Genomic DNA, 22,500 nt, shown 5'->3' with positions numbered 1-22,500 from the left:
ATAATAAACAGTGCAAATTTTGAATTTAAACATTGATATGGTTGAAATGCTAGAATTACAAATGTATACAAGCAATTAACAATATAAGAACTAAGAACATTATAATGTGCATTAATGGTTAGGTCATGAAGAAATGTCTACTAATAAAACTTAGTACACAGATAATAACAGATTAGTATATGATTTTTTAAAAGATCGAATGCTAAGCAATGCCTTTAGATAAGCAGGCAGAGTATTCCATTGTTTAACTCCCTGATAGAGATAAAACTGTTCACATTTCTTTACACGTACGAAGGGAAGAGTTAAGTTAGAGTCTCTTGTTCCATATTGGTGTGCTGATTGTACCTGAATTATTTTTTGTCTAATGGATGGATATTTATGCAGCGAAAGTGTTTGAAACATCAAATTCATTAAGGAGAGTTTGTAGGTGTCCTCCAACTTCAGAATCGAGAGAGACCGGAATAGAGGTGATGTATGAGCTAAATAATCACTCGAAGTTATTATTATCACCAGTTTTTTTGCATAACGATTAGCGGTTGCAGGACGTTTCTACTGCAACTCCCCCACGCTGTAATGCAGTAATTTAGATGAGGAGATATTAAAGAGTGGTAGAGTTGTTTTAATATATATAGCGGGAAATAATCCTTTAGACTATATATGATACCTGTAACTTTGGAAATTTTATTGACTATCATATCCACATGCTTACTGAAGGTTAATTTATTGTCAAACATTACTCCTAAAAATTTTCCGCTGGACTTCTGGTCAAGAGTGTGATTTCCTATTGCAACTCTTATGTTACCGGGAACTTTGCGCAAAGAAAATATTATGAAATATGTTTTTCTCTCATTTAGGGTCAATTTATTCGATAGTAACCAATTTTTAACATTATTTAAGTTAGCAGTTAAAGAATTACAAAGAAAATAAATAAATATACATACATATATATATATATATATATATATGTATATATATATATATATATATATATATATATATATATATATACATATATATAAATATATATATATATATATATATATATATATATACTGTATATATATATATATATATATATATATATATATATATATATATATATATATATACTGTATATATATATATATATATATATATATATATATATATACGCAAACACACTACGGTATATTACATTTTCTCTCTCTCTCTCTCTCTCTCTCTCTCTCTCTCTCTCTCTCTCTCTCTCTCTCTCTCTCTCCCAAACCATTAAAACTCGAGAAATTAAGGTAATTTTAGAGAAAATAAAAACTAATTTCAATCATTTACACCCATTACTCGAAAAACTAGGTAGGGTCGAGTCCAGAGATGCACACGAGCTTCTCCTTTCCACCCAGCACTTCATCAACCTTATCTATATAATATCTTTTATCTTTATTATTCAAAATATAATCATATCTTTGAAAGTGGAAATGACTTAGATATTCAATGTGTTCTAAAGAGTTATATTGCATACTCTCTGATATCAAATGTTGCAAGTCAGATATCAACGGAAAATTATGAGGCAATTTTTTTTTCGTTTATTTCCTTTTAAGTTAGTTCTATTTTCATGCTTTGATTTAGATGTCCTATGTGGCTTGTGGAACAGATATAATAATGATAATAATAATAATAATAATAATAATAATAATAATAATAATAATAATAATAATAATAATAATAATAATAATAATAATATAGATTAGTTCCAGACAAAATTAACTCTACGGATTACGCACTCCAAGAAATAAAACTTTTTCCATAAACATATTTTTTTCATAATCAAACGATTAAAAAAATGTCGGACGTCAATGAAGATATTATTGCAAAATTTAAATACCAGAATATTCAAAACCTAAATTTTTTCCATATTAATTTTTCCCCAGATTTTCGAAGTCTTTCTCTCTCTCTCTCTCTCTCTCTCTCTCTCTCTCTCTCTCTCTCTCTCTCTCTCTCTAAGTATACGTATTTCCAAGCATTAAGTATGACTATGGCTATTATTATTATTATTATTATTATTATTATTATTATTATTATTATTATTATTATTATTAGCCTACTTAGAAATGCAGGATGCTTATAAGCCCAAGGACTCCAACAGGGAAAATAACTACATTATGAAGTAATAGTTTTAAAGGTTGGCTTTACGATGGAAGAATAGAAACGATATAAGTAAGGCTATATGACAGTCATTATAGGTATACATATATACATACATAAACATTCATATTATATATCATATATATATATATATATATATATATATATATATATATATATATATGTGTGTGTGTGTGTGTATATATATATATATATATATATATATATATATATATATATATGTGTGTGTGTGTGTGTGTGTGTGTATATATATATATATATATATATATATATATATATATATATATATATATATATATATATATATATATATATATATCGGTCTACTACCACTGCATATACTACGTAGCATAGATGCTCGTTCAATATCCTTAAAACTTTATATTACTTCTCCGTATGAATAAAACATCACACAACTATTACGTCAATCCAATAAGATTATCTATCTAATTTTCCTAACTACGAAATACCCCACCATTTCGTAATCTAGGAAAAATAAGCTGCAAAAATAAATAAATAAATTTAAAAAAATCACTTAAGGGGGAGCTGATGCAAAGACAACCAGACGACCTATCTTATCATCTCTTGACGTCAAAATCTCCAGATTAAATATGCTCAACTTAAAAGCAAATTTCAGGGGAAAATATGATGACAATTTGTGTGATTTATGCAAAGAGGAAGAAGACACCACCGAACATTTATTTTTATGCCCAAAGTTAGAACAGCTGAAGAATGTAGAAATAAGTTTAGGTATGCTAAAAAATCCTAGCAGGGATCTGGCTGAATTTATAGATAGGGCAATGAATATAAAAGAAGAGTTTAGGAAGCCCAAACTGATTACCACAACAGGTTGCCAAAACTGATGATAGCAAGGTGTTATCATATCCAATTTCAAAGTATAAGGGAATAAAAGTAAAGATTGTGAACCTCATTATGAGATTAATTTATTTAAGGCACAGATGATATAAACTTAATAATAAGAATAAGCTTAGAAGCTTTGCACCTATCTATAAAGAGATAGAGTGCCCGCAAACTTATTTTGCGGGAGTGAGCAATAAGGAACCAGGAACCAGGAACCAGGGCTGTCAGGCCGGGCAGTGTTGCCAGATCTACAGAAATTTCTGTATTTCTACTGGATTTCCCACAAATCTACAGAAATACAGAATTTTTTTTTTTCATTTTCATCATAAATCTACTGGATTTTGTTGCACATGACTCAGAAATTCTCAAGAAACTGCCCTGATAGAGCAGTAATCTTTAAAATCTAATATCTGTACATCAAAAAAAAAACAAAAGTTTAAATCGAATAGGAATGATAAACTTAGATGTACTGTGTGTTATGGGGACAATTCGATTGCATTACTAGATGTCTCGATGCGGACATGTTCCATACCAACTAATATGTGTTATTTACTTGATGGGCTACTCGGGAACGTTTCTGGTCATTTCCAACAACATATCTCCCAGTCTAGTGTAGTAATTATGAGTACAATAGGTGAACTAATATTTTTGTTTTACTAATAACTTGTCAAGTACCTTTATCATTAAAGGGTAAAGCCAGAATTGTACATAAGCTTTAATTATGGCAAATAATTTTGTTTTCATTAGTGTCATTCTTTCTAGGCCTAGAAAATTTTGCATTGTCGCTTTAATAATCTCTAAAATTATGGTAGTGTGTCTACATATGAAGGGACTAACATCTATATTAATTATGCAAATTTAAACATCAAAACATAATTCTACAAAATTACGTTAAAGCCTGTCTGTACATGTAGAAGGATCAAATTTATGCTATTTTTTTTAGTTATGCATCAGTAACTTTGAATATTTGTATTAAAAGACTAATAAAGTACATATGAGTAATCTACGGAAATTTCATTAAATCTACAGAAAAAATTAACAAAATATACAGAAATTTTGCCAAGGTCATCTGGCAACACTGAGGCCGTGATATAAGGACGGGCAGATGGGCCACATGCATCAGAAGGTCTTCCTCAAGTTTATCAATAAGTTCAGTGTCTTGGTAGAGATTTTATACCTGCATTACAGATTTAAGCTTTTACGAATAAGCTCAGTATGGTAAGATAGTTTCTCATTTGGTGCGTAGGACTAGATACATACATACCGTATTTCCCGTGTGATCAGACGCTACAAGTGGTAAGACGCCCCCTTAAATAAGCTAGGCAGTTTTAGAAAAAAAAAAAAAAATTAAAAACTTCTTAGCAGAAATCCATGGTCAGCGACTCTAGCGTGATTATTGTCTGGCACAGTAACTTTTCTTATTTTGGGTGTATTATGAAATGTTCAAGTTAATATTTATTAGAATTATCCCAATGCTATTACATATTCTTATAAGAAACAACTAAACCAATCGTAGTTTCCACCACAACTACACGTTTACTCATAGTGCTTGGTGTTTCAAGTGTTGTTTACATGAAAGCAACATTGCCAAAGGTTCTTTATAAAATTTTGGTAAAGATGTAAAATTCTAGTGATAGTTCCAAAATTTCCCATATAGCCTACCCTATAAATATTCACACAAAATGTAGTTATTGATTATAGAAATCAATAAATTATTTTAGGTGGAATACTTTCGCTACTCTTTATGTGATTCTGGGTCTAGTTACTTTTCTGCTAACTTGGTAATACTGCACTCAACTAACAGAAGTTTTGTTCCAAAGTCGTATTCAGCAACTGTCAGTTTGTATTATTTCGGACCTCAGGCAACAAAGTCATTATCAATATATTGCTTTATTACAAAATAACAAAATATGAGAAAATAGATATATACTGAATAAACAACAATGTCATCGTGTCGTCTGCTACGAGACCACTAGTTGGCGTGTTTATTTGTGGAAGGGGGTTGGGCTCGGCCAGACCAAGTGCGATGAGCGGCGAGGTTAGCGGCATGACTCGGCGGCAAGCCAGCGACGAAATGTTGGGTCGCCACACCAGAACCGCCACACCTCTCTTGCTCCTCACTCCCAGCTAATAGCCTTCCTCGTAAACATGACGATGGTGTTTGAGTAGGAAATTACTTCCGATTGAAAATCGTTATTTTAATCTGAACAATAAATTACACAAGAGTCTGGATTCACGATTTTAGTAAACAGAGAAGGGAAAATAAGTTAATTTTGAAATTAATGTTGCCAGTCTCGTTTGTACGGCGACAGATTTAATGAATATCTGCATATTTCACAAGTCTTTTGATTATTTGATGGCAACATCCTTCCTGGATTCAGACTCAAAAAGCAAACGTCGAACTATAGACAACCTCAATCTCTCTCTTACCAGCTATTGTAATTGCTTCAAGTATGATAAAGTTCACGAAAAATCAGTCCTTTTCATTCCAGAATTAACTAGCATTTGCATAAGATATATTGTTTAAATGTACATACGATTCTTTTCACATTTGAAATTTCTCTATATCTTATATATATATATATATATATATATATATATATATATATATATATATATATATATATATATATATATATATATATATATATATATATAAAAAACAATGTTGATTAAATAGGTTGCAAAGCACAAAAAAAGCGTAGGCCTACCCACTATTTTATTACCATCCATTTGCAGTTGATTTCCATAACTTCCATTTATTTAATCCATTTTTGCTCTCCGAAACACCTCCCAGTAAATTGTTGATTAGTAATGGCTGGAAACGAACAATTGAACGCGTACCCCTTCAGGAACTGATGAAAAATGGCGTAATCTTGGGTGAAGACGCTCAAGCCACCGCGATTTTTTAAAACATGAAACAGTCTTGCGGCAACTGCAGCGGCTTGAGGCTTCCCGCGCCTCCTATCTGGCCACCTACATAAGATACCTAAGGTTTCAATTATTAGCTGGACCATCTTGCCGCTAACCTCGCCGCTAGCCGCGCTTGGTCTGACCGGGCACTAGCGAGACATCAGCTGATTACCAAAATAAACAAATAATTTGCTACTGTAGTTCATAAAATGAAGTGCAATATAAAAATGAATTAATTTATATTCTATGAATGATAATTGTAGGTTTATATTCTATCTCATGAGTTTGAGTGCTTGTATGTCAATAGTTTGGTGTTTGAGGTGTGTCAAATTTCCCTATACAACTTTTTCTTAGTGTTAAGACGCAGGGTGATTTTGGGGGGAATTTTTCGTGAAAAAAGGTGCGTCTTATGACACGGGAAGTACGGTATTTGTCTTATCTAATTTTATAAGTTGTTGATATTTATTTTACTAAATCACAGTATGTTGAAATAATATATTGATATTTAACTGCATAACTTATTTAAGTTATTGTTTTTACTGATAAATTCAACTTGGTAGGATAGTTCCTTATTATTTTGGTACATAGGACTGGATAAATACAAATTCGTCTCATCTAATTTTATACTGTATATTCTCCTCATAATTTGTTGATAGTTAATTTTCATATCATTGCATATTAAAATAATATATTGATATTTAACTGCATATCTTATTTAAGTTATTTAATTTTTACTATTAAACTCAACATGTTAAGATAGTTTCTCATTTGGTGCCTAGGACTAGATAAATATAACTTTTCGTCTTATCTATTTTCATAATGCATATTAATCTCATAAGTTGCTGATAGTTACTCTTTTATCCTATTGCACACTGAAATAATCTACGTAAACTTAATAATTTCTAATTTCCTTACAGAGTAACAAAGTGGTCGGTTATTATGCGTCTTGGGCCCACTATCGCACAGGTAAAATTTATTCTTCATTTTATAAGTGTATAAATGTATATATGAATTTTTAGAACGTATCTATTTTACTACATATAAGTTATTACTTTTGTAAGGGTTTTATGAAGAGTCAAACCATCTGCTTTTTATAGGTAGGCCTACAGATGTACATTCTTCTACATTTTCCTTTTAAAAATCTAAACTTATCTATCCGTACTTCAACAGGCGCTGCAAAATACAGCGTAGACGACATACCTGTAGAACTATGCACACATGTAATCTACGCTTTTGCAACCTTGGACGCTGCAACCCTAAGGATTACAGAACATGACTCTTATCTGGACAAAAACGATGGATTAGCAAACTACAGGAAATTCATTGAATTACGTCGCAGGAATCCCAGTGCAAAGGTGTTTCTCAACAGTTCCTCAATATGATTAGTAATATCTTTCTCGTCTGTTTGTTCATTAGGACACTTTCCTCTTGGTAAGGGTAGAAGAGACTCTTTAGCTATGGCAAGCAGCTCTTCTAGAAGGACACTCCAAAATCAAACCATTGTCCTCTAGTCTTGGGTAGTGCCATAGCCTCTGTACCATGGTTTTCCACTGTCTTGGGTTAGAGTTCTCTTGCTTGAGGGTACACTCAAGCATACTATTCTATCTTATTTCTCTTCCTCTTGTTTTGTTAAAGTTTTTAAAGTTTATATAGGAGATATTTATTTTAATGTTACTGTTCTTGAAATATTTTACTTGTCCTTGTTTCTTTTCCTCACTGGGCTAGTTTCCCTGTTGGAGCCCTCAGGCTTATAGCATCCTGCTTTTCCAACTAGGGTTGTAGCTTAGCAATTAATAATAATAATACAGAAACCAAGTGCAATATTTCGTCAAATTGCAAGACTTCAGTTGTTACTTCAGTTAGGGAGCCTTCTGCGATTAAACTCATAAGAGAGAATTTACTCATACGAATTGTTCTATCATAAACAGATGTTGCTTGCTCTCGGTGGGTGGACTGATTCCAGGACAGACAAGTATTCTCGTTTGGTGGCAAGTCCGAGGCTCAGAGCAGACTTCGTCGCCCATGCCGTCCAGTTCCTGAAAGGATATGGCTTTGATGGACTTGACCTGGACTGGGAATATCCAGCATACCAAAGCTCAGCAAGTGATAAACAAGGTTAGTTTACATGTAATATTTTGCCAGTTGGCAACAGTGAAAACAAACTGCAGAAGCTAGTCGAAGATTTTGAAACTGTTGGCAAATGGAACGTTGATAATAACTATGAGCAATGCCAATAATTCAAGTGTGTATTCTCTTACAAATAATGGAACTTCTTATATGTATAATGGCAAATGCTCTTCAACTAATCTTAGATGTCAGGATGCCAGAAAACCTCAAATCATTCAATCAATTTAAAACTAAATTGCTCATTTTCAGGTTTCAGCCTTTGGGTGAAGGAGCTTCGCGCAGCCTTCAATGCCCACGGCCTCCTCTTGACAGCTGCTGTGTCAGCAGGGTCAAATGTCATCGACCAAGGGTACGACGTCCCTACCGTAGCCGCTGCTCTTGACCAGATCCACGTCATGGCCTACGACTTTCACGGATCCTGGGAAAAACAAGTTGCCAACCACGCACCACTCTATCCTGCTCAAGGACAGCCCCAAGAACTGTCTGCTGATTTTGCCATCAACCACTGGATCAAAAGAGGGGCAAAGGCTTCAAAGTTGGTTCTTGGTGTTCCATTCTACGGGCGATCCTGGACACTCGCTGGAAATGATGCAAATCCAGGAGCACCTGCGTCAGGACCTGGAAATCCAGGGCCACTGTTGGGGGAAGCAGGCACAATGGCTTACTATGAAATCTGTTCAGCTCATGAACAAGGGGGCTGGAACAAAGTCTCTGATCCAGCTGGACCTTACCTTACCAAAGGAAATCAGTGGGTTGGATATGATGATATTAATGCAGTTATTGAAAAGGTAAGACCAAATAGCCATTAATTAACTGGATCATAGAGTTGCTTGATGATCATGGCCTAGTATAGCCTTGTTTGTACTATAGATTTTAACCAGTGTAACTAAGATTCACTGCAACTAAAGTAACTATTTTCTCGTAGGCTCAGTATGCTAAATCAAAAGGACTGGGAGGTATTATGATCTGGGATATTGTTACGGACGACTTCCGCGGAACCTGCAGAGCTGGCGTTAATCCACTTCTCAGAGCCATTGTAAAAACCCTTGGGTAACCCATTGGTTTCTAGGTAAGAAAATAGTTTCAACTTATCTGATATTCCTTATCTTATCGTCCCTGTAATGTTTGGGTGTCATGAAACTCTTTGTTACATTACCTCATAAGAATTTGAAATTATCCAAACGTATCAGTCATGCTCTGTTCCCTTTATTTAGATAAATGTACCAAACATTCTCAATTCAGATTTTTGAAGATTGGATTGACTTAAGTATCTCTTTGTGGAGGATTAATTTTTGTTTTATTTTTATTCACTTTTTGTTTGCCAAATCTTGAGAGAGAGAGAGAGAGAGAGAGAGAGAGAGAGAGAGAGAGAGAGAGAGAGAGAGAGAGAGAGAGAGAGAGAGAGAGGTAGTTAGTGTACCGATTGTTTGTTGTGAGAAAGACTGTTGGTATAAATGAGATTGTTTGTTTATGTTTTAGTTAGGTTACGGCAGTGGTGAATGTCTTGGATGAATGGCTTTTTTATTTGACTGAAGCTAGAGGCGGTTGTGTGTGTGAATGCTGGATATACTTTATTTGATTCGACCAGCGTAGAAGTGTTTAATTATTTTTTTTACAGTAAGTACAGTTTTGTTTATATTTGCTTGTCATGATTGTGAATGATAGGGACAGTTTATTATTTATGTTTGATTATAGTGCAATAGTTTATTAGTTAGGAGTGTTCGTAAGTGTTCTTCTTTTTTTCATTTTTCAGGCGGTAATTCCTCCTTTTTGAGAGATTTTTCCTTGAATATGGAATTGATTGGTAATGACTTGGCTTGTGATAAGGACTTGGAACTGATTGCTCTTTTGAAGTTGGATACAATCGGTAACGACTTTGCCTGTTTGGAGGAATTTTCTCTGGATGATGATGATGATGATGATGATAATGATGACGATGAAGATGCATTAACCACCATAGATTGCTCCACTCACCACTTAATAAAAGTGCTTTGAGTAGTGGGAAGGTTACCGTTTTGCCACCGAGCTGTGTCAGTGTGCCGTTAATTAAGACTGTTTGGCTCATTTGGACGAGTGTCTGGCCTTATAAATATATAAACATACAAATATTGGTTTTGGTGTGCGGGTAGTTTTAAGTTTTGTTAGGGTTTATTTGATTGTGGAAGTTTTTTTTTTTTTAATTATATATTTTGTTTTTGATTAGTTTTGTGTTTATTTTGATTGTGGATGGTTTTTGGTATTAATTATTTTAGTTTTAAGAAATATAGTTCTAAGGATATGTTTTGTTTATTTTGTCCTTTTATCTAAGAGTCTGGTTTTAGATAACGTAAGGGGAGTTTGTTTTGTGGAGATATTTGTCTGTTAGAGTGATTCAAGGGTGTGGGGGTTGTCCTTGCAACATCCCGCCACATCTTTCGCAGCTCAACCCAGGCACTTACAGAAAGGTCCACATCACCAACAAAACCCAGCTCTTCTTCAACCAGACCCCCAGTTACCACAGCAGCTCCAGAACATCAATGAGTGCAAGAGTACAGGCTACACCAGAGACCCAAGTAATTGCTCTTTGTTCTACCGATGCTTAGGGGATCAGATCTATTACTTCAAGTGTCCTCCAGAACTTTTATGGAACCAGGAAAGGAAAAGCTGTGACTGGTCTTTTAACACCTATTGAGGAACGAACTGATCTTGTTGATGGAAATCAACAGGTTATTATTATTACTACTATTATTATTATTACTAGTAGTAGTAGTTGTAGAGGTTTGACTTAATACGAAGACGAAATCATGGCTTCCCGTTTATTGTTGGAAGGTGGGGGTCCGGTCCGCTCAACAATATGAACGTTCGAGACACAACAGCGGGTATAAGTACAATGAAAACAAGAGAGGTGCAATAAAGGAGATAACCTTATCATAAGTAAAGGATTAAATCACTTATATCATAACATTCCTTTCCCCTAGAATTTGCAATAATCGCAAATAAAAAAATAAATCAAAATCCTTTAAACATCACATGTAAAAAATAAATCATCAAAATTCTTTAAACAAGGGAACCTGAAAATTCTATATGAATTCAAAACGCTTAAATATAGATTAAGACGATCAGGCGGTTTTACATTTCTTTGTGACTTCACTACTGGAGTCTGTATAGGTTGTTATATTCATAATGATTATTTAATAATTATGATGTTAATATTGTTGAGAACACTGCCAACAGCTACATGATTCCTAATGCTACCGCTAGATGTCGGTGTGTGTTGTTAGTTGTGTGTCTCGCTATATCCAATAAAGCCGAGTTGTAACTTGTGAGTTTCCATCATAAATATCACTTCCGATAAGGGGCATCAAGACATGGTGGCAGCTGACGGGATTAAAAACGACACCTAGAACACTCCAAGCAAATATTGTGCAGTATAGACCTTTTAGATATTGTGTTTTAAGCCTAAAAATACTGAGCATCCCTAACCGGCAAACATGGCTTCGTCGACGGAAGGTATTGCAGCCCCAGCAAAATTCGCTGCTAGCCTAGGGGCCGACAACGAACGTGAATGGAGGTCTTTTAAGCAACGGTCGAGATTTATCTACTTGCTTCTGAAAAGGACAATAAACCTGAAGAGACTAAGGTGGCCCTACCTCTAAACATTGGAGGTGAAGAACTTCTACAGATATACAACTCTTGAATTTCCAGTCCCAGCAACTGGTAACCCTAATCCAGCCAATGTGTTGCAGGATGTTTTGGCGAAATTTGACGTCTATTTCTCTCCGCGCAAGAACGAACTCGTGGCAAGGTACAAGTTTCGAAGATGTATGCAGGAAACAAATGAAACATTGGAAACCTACGTTACTAGATTGAAGATTCTTGTGAAGGACTGCAACTATAGTAACCAACGAGACAAGCAGCTGAGGGACCAAGTGGTGTTTGGATGTACTGAGGACAAGCTTTGTCAGAAATGATTTGAAGTCGAAGACCTTACCCTTGAGAAAACATTGGATTTGTGTGTGGCCTTTCAAGCAAGCAAAAGGCAGATGGACGTCATCAAGTCGACTCCTCGCCAGACCAATGACAGTGTGGCCAAAGTGAGAGAAAAGTCTAGAAGGGAGAAGACTACTGATAGCAAACACAACGCAGACCATGATGGTAGGCCTAGGCATGAAAATAATGAAGGTAGGCCTAAATCCAGTAAACCCAGTGTTCCTACGAGTAAGTTGCGCCCTTGCAAATTTTGTGGGGAAAAACATGAATGGCGTAAGGAAAAGTGTCCAGCTCATGGTAAGAAATGTATAAAATGTGGTAATTTTAATCATTATGCTGTTAAATGCAAAAGTAGGAAAATAAATTATGTATCAGGTAATGACAATGACTTTGATGTGAACAGTTCAGATGAATCTGAATGTGAATATTTGCTTAGAGTGTGTAGTAAAAAGGATAAGCTAATTGAAGCTGATTTTGAAGTTAATGGTAAAGTAATCAAATTTCAAGTAGATTGTGGAGCTAGCGTAAATGTAATTCCTTAATATTTAATTCCCAATGTCAATTTAAAGCCTTGTGACACTGCCCTAGAAGTGTGGACTTTAGACACAGTTAGGCCTAAGGGAAAATGCAGGTTAGTAATTAGAAATTGCAAGAATAGGAAGAAATATAACCTTGAATTTTTGGTTGTTGATTGTAAATACACTCCATTATTAAGTAAAAGAACATCAGAGCAAATGGGACTTATTACAGTGAATTATGAAAATATTTCTGCAACTAAAGATGTACTTGATAAATATGACAATGTATTTAATAGTGATGTGGGTACATTCCAAAATGTGGTTAGACTAACCATTGACACAAATGCAGAACCAGTGGTGATTCCTAAATGCAGAGTTCCAATTAACCTTAAAAACAGAGTATGTAAGAAAATACATGAAATGGAAAAACAAAAGATAATAGCTAAAGTTGACCAAACTACTGACTGGGTGAGTCGGATGGTTGTAGCTGAAAAGAAAAATAAGGATTTAAGAATTTGTATTGATCCACAAGCTTTAAACAAGGCGTTGAAAAGGGAACACCATCCTATCCCTGTAATTGATGATATTCTACCCCAACTGTCAAAGGCAAAGGTTTTTTTCATCTTTTGATTTGGCCAATGGGTATTGGCATTGTGTTCTTGATGAAGAATCTAGTGTTTTAACCACCTTTCAAACCCCTTTAGGTCGATACAGGTGGCTCAGACTGCCATTTGGTTTAAATGTTAGTGGTGAGATTTTCCAAAAACAGTTACTCTTGAATCTTGAGAATCTCGATGGTGTTGTATGTATTGCTGACGATGTTTTAATTTGTGGTGTAGGTGAAACGCATGAGGAAGCCGTTAAAGACCATGATAGTAAGCGAATCAAATTTTTGGAAAGGTGCCAGGCCAAGGGTATAAAACTTAATAAGTCTAAGGCCGTATTAAGAAAATCTGAAATTGCTTTCTTAGGTCATAAAATCACAAGTAAAGGTCTCATGGCGGACCCTAAAAAGGTGGAAGCTATCCTGAATATGAAACCACCAACTGATGTAACTGGTGTTAAAGAGTTTACAGGTATGTTTAATTACTTAAGTAAATTCCTTCCTAATTTATCTGAGGTGTTAGAACCAATAAGGAAATTAACTCACCAAAATACCGAATGGAATTGGACAGAAAAACAGGAAAAAGCTCTCATAGAGTCAAAAAGGCTAATCACTAATGCCCCAATACTGCAGTACTATGACCCTAACTTAGACCTTGGCATACAGTGTGATGCTTCACAAAATGGGCTAGGTTCAGTATTATTACAGTGTGGCAAACCAATTGCTTTTGCTAGCCGTGCTTTATCAGAAACCGAAAAAAGGTACGCACAAATTGAAAAGGAAACACTTGCAATTGTTTTTAGTCTTAGGAAATTTCATGAGTATGTCTATGGTCGTAAAGTAATTGTTGAGAGTGACCACAAACCTATAACCAGTATTGTTTTGAAACCCTTGTGTAATGCTCCCAAGCGACTGTAAGGAATGTTGCTTAACATTCTACAATACGATGTTGAAATCATACATAAAAAAGGTAAGGAAATGTATGTGGCTGATGCACTCTCGAGATCTTATTTGCCATCAGACGATTATAAAGAAAGTGAATTTGAGCACGTTAACATGCTTGAACATTTACCAGTAAGAAAAGAGCGTCTTGATGAAATTAAATATGAAACAGACCAGGATGAGACTTTGCAAATTTTGAAATCATTAATCTTGAAAGGTTGGCCAGAAGGAAATGAGGAGATACCTAATGTAGTCAAAGCCTATAGTCATACCAAGGATGAGTACTCAGTTCAAGACGGGTTAATTTTTAAGAGTAATAGAATAGTCATTCCATTAAACCTTAGACATAAGATAATGCAGGTCGTCCATTCAGCACATATAGGAATTGAGGGCTGTCTACGAAGAGCCAGAGAATGTATCTATTGGCCAGGAATGAACTCTGATATAAAGCAATACATCTTATCATGTGAAATTTGTAATAAATTCCCTTGTGCTCAACAAAAGGAAACCTTAATTAATCATGAAATTGCTGATCGACCATGGCAAAAGGTTGGAGTTGATCTAATGAGTATTGAAAAACATAATTATCTTATAACTGTAGATTACTTCAGCAATTTTTGGGAAATTGACTACCTAGAAAATACATTAGCCAGTACAGTGATTAGAAAACTTAAATCTCATTTTGCTAGGTATGGATTGCCTTGTGTATTGATTAGTGATAATGGACCCCAATTTGTAAATAAGGATTTCGAACAGTTCGCAACTGACTATGATTTTGAGCATAGGACAAGTAGCCCTACATGTGCCCAATCTAATGGGATGGTCGAATCGGCAGTGAAAACATCTAAGCGTTTAATTAGAAAAGCTATTGAAAGTAATAAAGATCCCTATCTAGCCATTTTGGACCATAGGAATACCCCTACTAGTGATAAAGATGCTAGCCCATCACAGTATACTGTAGCCTAGGTAGGAGAACACGTACCAAATTACCAATGTTATCTAAGTTACTTGAAAATCAAAATGTAAATTTAGAGTTGGCTAAGGAAAGGAAAAGATTGAAAAATGCTAAGAGTAAATTCTATTATGATAAAAATGCTAAAGATTTAAGTATTTTGCATGAAGGAGACAATGTACGTCTTAAACCTTATGTTTTGGGCAAGAAGGAATGGGAAAAGGGAAAAGTTGTGGAACGATTAGATGAGAGGTCATATCTAATTGAAAGCGAAGGTAAGCTATTTAGAAGGAATAGAGTTCAATTGAAAGAAACCCCAAGTGATGTGCATATGCCCCAGGTAAATGAACCAGTAACTATTGACCTCAGTGGTAATAAAACTGAAACTCCTGTCAAAGTGGAAAACGAAGTTGTAAGTAACAGACAGACAAGGTCAACCAGAAATAAATTACCCTCTAAGTATTCTGACTATGAAATGTATTGATGTTTTGCGGAATTTCCCTAACGTCATATAAATGTTATGAATAAGAAGTGTAGCAATCTGTTGTGTATTTTCTCAAATGGCATGTTGAATTTCGCACCAATAATGAATATTTTATTTGTGAACAGGTTCAACCACATATACATCATAGTGTACAATGTTTTGAGTGTGAATAACTTTTAGAGCTGATTGTAGTCCTAACCAATAACCTATCAAAGTAAATTCAGTGTAGCATTCTAACTGGTAACCCATCCAAATAAGTGTAAATTTAAAAGAAGAAAAGATGTTATATTATTAATGATTATTTGATAATTATGATGTTAATATTGTTGAGAACGCTGCCAACAGCTACATGATTCCTAATGCTACCGCTAGATGTCGGTGTGTGTTGTTAGTTGTGTGTCCCGCTATATCCAGTAAAGCTGAGTTGTACCTTGTGAGTTTCCATCATAAATATCACCTCTGATAAAGGGCATCAAGACATAAGTAACTCATCACAGTAACTATTACTTACATCTCTAGAAGGTACATTAATAATATCTCTTGAAGGTACATCATTTGTTTCTATGATATTAGAATTGGTTGTTAATTCACTAGGAACACTTGTTACAACAGTATAATCAGTTTCAATTTCACTTTCAACAGGACCATCATAATCATTATTCAATATTTCATTATTAGACTGATTAAAGTCACCGAAATATCTATGTATCAATTGATCCGAATGTCTTTTCCATATCATATTACCTGAACAATGTACTTGCACTTTATAATTTCTTAACCCCAATACTTCCACAATTCTGCCTTCCACCCATGGTGGACCTTTACCATAGTTACGTGCAAATACAGCATCATCAACTTTGTACATGTTTTCTTCATTTGGAATACTATCCTTACATTGTTTACTTTCTTTCAGTTTTACATCTACAGTACCTCTGAAATTTCTATTAAACATAATCTCTGTAGGAGCTTTTCCTGTAGCCGAATGTACAGTTCTTCTATAATTATAAAGGAAACGACAAACCCTAGTAGTATAATCTCCCTCTTTAAATTTTCTTAAACCCTCCTTAAATGTCCTTACAGATCTTTCTGCAAGACCGTTAGAGGCTGGGTGATACGGGGCAGAACACACATGTTTTATAACATTCTTTTGCAAAAACATTTCCAATTCCTGTGATACAAAATTGGGGGCATTAACTGACACTATCATGTCTGGCAAGCCAAAATTAGAAAACACTTCCCTTAGGTAATTTATAGTGACACCAGATGTAGCAGAACAAGAAAACTTTATATCTAAGAACTTACTGTAAGAATCAATGACAATTAGAAAATATTTACCACCTATGGGCCCTGCATAGTCCATATGGACCCTAAACCATGGTTTCCTGTATTAGGCCATGACAACGTATTAGCTGGTGGTGGTTTATAATTCTTAAAACAAATATCACAAATCTTTGTCATCTCTGCAAGGTCCTGGTCAATCTTTGGCCACCAAACCCATTTCCTAGCCTCAGCTTTCATGGCATTTATTCCATTATGTAAATGAGTCAATACCCTACACCTCAATTCTACAGGTATTACAATACGATTCCTGTATAACACTACCTCATCATGAAGAGACAATTCATCTTTAACATTACAATATTCCATGAGAGACAAATTATTTTCTTTAGTCCAGCCGAATCTTAGACAATTAATTAACTGAGACATCACTTTATCTTTATTATACTGACTAATTACCTTATAAGAAATTTCGTCAAAATCCAGCAATTCCACTAATCTTACATACTCGGCCGGAATCCCAAGACTGAATTTCATTTTCTACTGGAAGACGGCTAAGTGCATCGGCAATAAGATTTTCCTTTCCAGGTTTATATACCAGATCAAAGTCTTATTGCGAAAGTAACAAGGCCCATCTTTGTATCCTAGAATTAGCATTCTGAGGAATTGGCTTATCTTTACCAAACAATCCTAACAATGGTTTATGGTCCGTTCTGGCCATAAATTTTCTACCCGAAAGAAAATATCTAAGTCTTTTGACAGCAAAAAATCAAGGAGAGTCCCTCTTTATCCAACTGTGAATATTTCATCTCGGCACGACTCAATTTCTTGCTGGCCAAATAAATAGGTCTTTCTACTCCATGGACCTTTTGCAATGACACGCATCCGACTCCAACGGGTGAAGCATCAACTTCAACAATCAAGGGATAAATTTGCTAACACTTTAGAGTCTACAAAATCTTGCTTAAGACATTTAAATGCCTTCTGTTCAACCTTTGTCCATTTCAACTTGGCCCCTTTCTTCAATAAATCATACAATGGAGCTGATTTAGTTGAAAAATTCATAATAAATCTACAGAAAAATGTAATCCTCCCTAAAAATGAGTGGACCTCTGCTACTGAGGTAGGACATGGAGCATCAAAAATTGCTCTTACCTTCTTTGGGGATGGTTTTATTCCTTCTTTTGATATACAGTAACCTAAATATTCAATACATTCCATATTTAAAACTTTTACTCTTATTTATCTGTACATTATACGATTGCAACACCTTTAAAACTCTCCCGAGTCTCTCATCATGCTCATCTGTATTTTCACCACTGACAACTATATCGTCCATATATACGGCAACACCCTCACTATTACATAAGATCTGTGAAATAAATCTTTGAAAAATCCCAGGAGAAGAGGACAAGCCAAATGGCAACCTCTTGTATTTATACATCCCCTTGTGTGTATCAATAACTAAAAACTCTTGACTTTGTTCTTCAACAGGTATCTGCAAATATGCATTCTTCAAATCAATCTTAGAAAAAATTTTGCCTTTACCAACACTGCACAACAGTTCATCAATTTTAGGCAAAGGGTAGTTATCACATTGTATTTGCTTATTCAAATGATTAAAATCTGCACATATGCGAATTTCTTTCTTATTTTCCTTTAACACAGGTACAATAGGTGCAGCCCATTCACTATGAGAAACAGATTCTATAATATTTTCACTAACTAGTTTATCAATGGCCACTTCAACCATTTCTTTATGGTAAAATGGAACAGTGCGTGCTTTTACCAATTTTGGAATAGCATCATTCTTTAAATGAACTTTCGCTACAATTCTATAAATAGGTTTGCCTACATCGACATTATATTCTTCAAACATTTGTTCAACATTTACATTATGAACATTGTTAACCTTGGTACTTTCATCTAATCCTGCCAAATAAATACCAACATGTTTCATTAGATTTTTTTCCACATAAATTTGTGTTATTTGAACCAACAACATAAAAGACTTGTGATACCTCATATCCATAATACACAACAGGAGTAATCACTTTTCCCAAAACCTTTATATTAAAATCATCATAAACCTGAAAGGGTTTCTTACATTGTTCAACTTTCAAATTTAACTTCTCAACCCAATCTTTATTCAAAGTTGAAACCGTAGCACCACTATCAATCTCAAATGGAACTTGCATATTATTAAACGAAAAATAAAATTGCTCAGCATGAACAGCATAGATTTGATCTCTGAGAGTTAACAATTTATCATCATCATCACTTGGTGATACATCTTGACCCTCCACCATCTTTACAGTTTTCCTACTATTCAACATGGGTTTACTGTTAAAATCCTTCTTGGTCGGTTGATTTGAACCTTGAGCTGTACCATAACCACTCTCTCTTTTGGCTTCTTTACAAACCTTCTGTAAATGACCCTTTTTATGACAATTATTACATGATAAATGCTTAAATCTACACTAAAAGCTGTCATGAGAGAAACCACAATGTTGACAAGATAAACCTACATACTTTCTTCTCACAACCTGAACCTGTGACTGAACCTCCTCTTTCTCACAAATGCTTTTTCCAGATTCAAAATTCTCTCCAAAATAGCCAGAGAGGTCATTGCTTGGAGGTCTATGTTGAGAGCCACTAAATTTGAAAAATAAACTTCGGCATCTACAGCCATAAATAACTGATCTCTTATTTTACTGTCAAATTGGTTGCCAAAACTACAATGCTTTGCTGGAACCTTTAAATCAGCATACAATTCTTTTACACTTTCATCCTTCCTTTTTTTTTCTTTGCTGGAAGGCTATCAAACTTCTTAATAATAAAATGACCTTCCAATAACTGAACCAAGTCACCATAATGTGTGGGGCAAATCAGGAGAACAAAGATTGCCTAAAACACTAAAAACCTCAGTACCCAATGACACAAGCAGGGCATTTTTTTTTTCATCAGCCTCAGTAACATTTAAATGACCAAAATGCGCCTCTAATAGGCTTAACCATAATTCCAAGGAAATTTTCGATGGATTAAAACAATCAATTCTAATCTGATTCGATGACGACGACATTGCGGTCATATACTGAAATCTTACCAGTAGACTATTCACAAACACTTAGGCCTAGGCTAATGTAGCCTAGCACACAAACACCTGACGATTCGGTATGTTAGGATAACAAAAACGTATGATAGGCTTAAAGAACCATGTACCCAAAACTGCAGCAACATCATACAGGGCATAAAGCCTTAAATCCAACACCAGCCTAGTCACGATGAATCATGCGGCATCAGTCCAGGATCCGATTAGGCATAACCACGATGGCCTAATTCCGGCGTCGGCAACAAGCATTTGGCACCTACCAGAAGTCTTGCAAGGTGAATATATTTAAGTCTGCTTTAATCAACTTGGGAGGTTTCCCATATCCATGGTGGGCTCACTTGTCGCCATTTGTAGAGGTTTAACTCAATAAGAAGACGAAATCATGGCTTCCCGTTTATTGTTGGAAGGTGGGGCCGGGGGTCGGTCCGCTCAACAATATGAACGTTCGAAACAACAACGGGTATAAGTACAGTATAATGAAAACAAGAGAGGTGCGATAAAGGCGATAACCTTATTGTAATAAAAGGGTTAAATCACTTATATCATAACAGTAGTAGTAGTAGTAGTAGTAGTAGTAGTAGTAGTAGTAGTAGTAGTAGTAGTAGTAGTAGACCTAAAGGCTCCGGCAAGATACATAGTTAGCTGGAAAAGCAGGATGCCATAAATCCCATAAGGTGTCCAACAGGGAAACAATAGCCCAGTAAGGAAAGGAAATAAGGAAACAGAACAGACAGCCTAAGTGTACCCTCAACCGGTTTTGCAAGATAAGCTGGCACAGATATTCATAGAATACACGAAATTCTCTTTTCTATATCAATGAGTCTTTAATCAAATTATGAATCGAATCAGTTTCTAATCTATTACAAGTCATGCTTGTTTCAACGTATATTTAATTCATTATTATCATTATCATTATTATTACTTGCTTAGCCACAACCCTAGTTGGAAAAGCAGGATGCTATAAGCCTAAGGGCTCCAACAAGGAAAATAGCCTAGTGAGGAAAGGAAACAAGGAAAAATAAAATATTTTAAGAAGAGTAACAACATTAAAATAAATATTTCCTAAATAAACTATAAAAACTTTAACAAAACAAGAGGAAGAGTAATTAGATATAATAGTGTGCCCAAGTGTACCCTCAAGCAAGAGAACTCTAGCTCAAGACAGTGGAAGACCATGATACAGAGGCTATGGCACTACCCAAGACTAGAGAATAACGGTTTGATTTTGGAGTGTCCTTCTCCTAGAAGAGCTGCTTACCATAGCTAGAGTCTCTCTTCTACCCTTGCCAAGAGGAAATTAGCCACAGAACAATTACAGTGCAGTAGTTATCCCCTTAGGTGAAGAAGAATTGTTTATTTATTATTGTTTATGCAACATAATCATCTCAAGTCAATGAGTGATATCTAATTCTGGGTACAATGATAATTCAGTACATTAATCGATATTTTAATCTTATTAATTATGCTTTAAATGTGTTAACTTATTAAAGTTATATAATTATATTTATCTATTTATTGCAGTGTTGTTGAGATGTTAATTTATTGCTTAAAACTTAATTCATTTTAAATCTATTAATTTATTGCACTTTAACCATTGTGTTTTTATGTATTTTATATAATTTTGTGAAGATACAAGACTTTATCTCATATAATATTGTAACTATTCTATTCTTTATATGAAACTGTCTAGTTTTACTTATCTAAATCAACAAGAATATTTAGTATACAAGATTTAACTCTCAGCAGACCTGCAAGACGGGTGGTATTTGATATTTTTTATTATCTAACATTAAAAACTTATCAAATAAATGCATTCCAAAAATCTCTTTGGTCTTTTCTTTGAACCAAGTCACTATTCTTATAGAACAATCATCTAAAGAAACTAGTCACATAAAACTCAAAAGTTATTAATACCAATAAAATAAAAAAAAAACGCGAAATATCTTATCACATATCTCTCTTATCGAGATAAAGTTAGATAAAAATTGAAGAAGAAGAAGAAGAAGAAGAAGAAGAGGAGGAGGAGGAGGAAGAGGGAGAATAAGAAGGAGAAGAAGAAGACGAAGACGGAAATGAAGAAGAAGAAGAAGAAGAAGACGGATATGAAGAAGAAGAAAAAAAAAAGAAAAAGAAAAAGAAGGTACTGTGTTGATATGATCACCTTAGATAAATCCTTATCTCTCAGCCTTTCTTCTACTGTAAGATAAAGATTTGTAAACACTATATTCCTGGACTCTTTAACAACTTTTGAGCTCAGATACAATGTGTCTGAGCTGTTGATGGTTGTCCGACTTCCAACAAACAGTAAGTATGGTCAATACACGAATGGGTGACCTTTAGGCCTATATATATATATATATATATATATATATATATATATATATATATATATATATATATATATATATAACATCGACCCCACATAAAGATGGGAAAAGATGCAGACAAATAAGAATATATTTATATATATATATATATATATATATATATATATATATATATATATATATATATATAATATATATATATATATATTTATATATATATATATATATATATATATATATATATATATATATATATATATATTTAATATATATA

At 34.3% G+C, this 22,500-nt stretch overlaps 2 protein-coding genes across 4 annotated transcripts in view; both read left to right on the top strand.

The window, feature by feature from the left end:
- Nucleotides 1-22,500, top strand: part of LOC137622369 (uncharacterized) — a 40,075-nt gene that overhangs the window by 8,139 nt on the left and 9,436 nt on the right. The window contains exon 8 of the mRNA XM_068352965.1: nt 12,877-12,881. Within this exon, the coding sequence (XP_068209066.1) occupies nt 12,877-12,881 (5 nt within the window). The remainder of the gene's footprint in view (nt 1-12,876; nt 12,882-22,500) is intronic.
- Nucleotides 249-10,511, top strand: LOC137622368 (chitotriosidase-1-like). 3 transcript variants are annotated; one of them, XM_068352964.1, is made up of 8 exons: nt 346-467; nt 4,030-4,218; nt 6,831-6,879; nt 7,084-7,268; nt 7,842-8,028; nt 8,290-8,828; nt 8,966-9,109; nt 9,794-10,508. In XM_068352964.1, the coding sequence occupies exons 2-7, from the start codon at nt 4,216-4,218 to the stop codon at nt 9,092-9,094; spliced, it is 1,092 nt and encodes a 363-aa protein (XP_068209065.1). In that variant the 5' UTR covers nt 346-467; nt 4,030-4,215; the 3' UTR covers nt 9,095-9,109; nt 9,794-10,508. The 3 variants fall into 3 exon arrangements, with proteins under 3 accessions (XP_068209062.1, XP_068209065.1, XP_068209063.1); XM_068352962.1 differs by having other exon boundaries at nt 353-467; nt 4,052-4,218; XM_068352961.1 differs by lacking the exon at nt 4,030-4,218 and having other exon boundaries at nt 249-467; nt 9,794-10,511.

The sequence above is a fragment of the Palaemon carinicauda genome, chromosome 29 (genome assembly GCF_036898095.1).
Source record: "Palaemon carinicauda isolate YSFRI2023 chromosome 29, ASM3689809v2, whole genome shotgun sequence".
NCBI lineage: Eukaryota > Metazoa > Arthropoda > Malacostraca > Decapoda > Palaemonidae > Palaemon > Palaemon carinicauda.
The sequence above is the reverse complement of the archived record's forward strand: the minus strand, read 5'-3'. Positions and strand labels throughout refer to the sequence as shown.

What these genes read in the sequence shown, in the direction of transcription:
- LOC137622368 (XM_068352961.1), top strand. Translation starts at nt 369, where the DNA reads ATGGATATTTATGCAGCGAAAGTGTTTGAAACATCAAATTCATTAAGG. An exon ending in TTGGGCCCACTATCGCACAG is followed by an intron (nt 6,880 to 7,083) that starts GTAAAATTTATT and finishes GTACTTCAACAG; the next exon opens with GCGCTGCAAAATACAGCGTA. An exon ending in CTCAGCAAGTGATAAACAAG is followed by an intron (nt 8,029 to 8,289) that starts GTTAGTTTACAT and finishes GCTCATTTTCAG; the next exon opens with GTTTCAGCCTTTGGGTGAAG.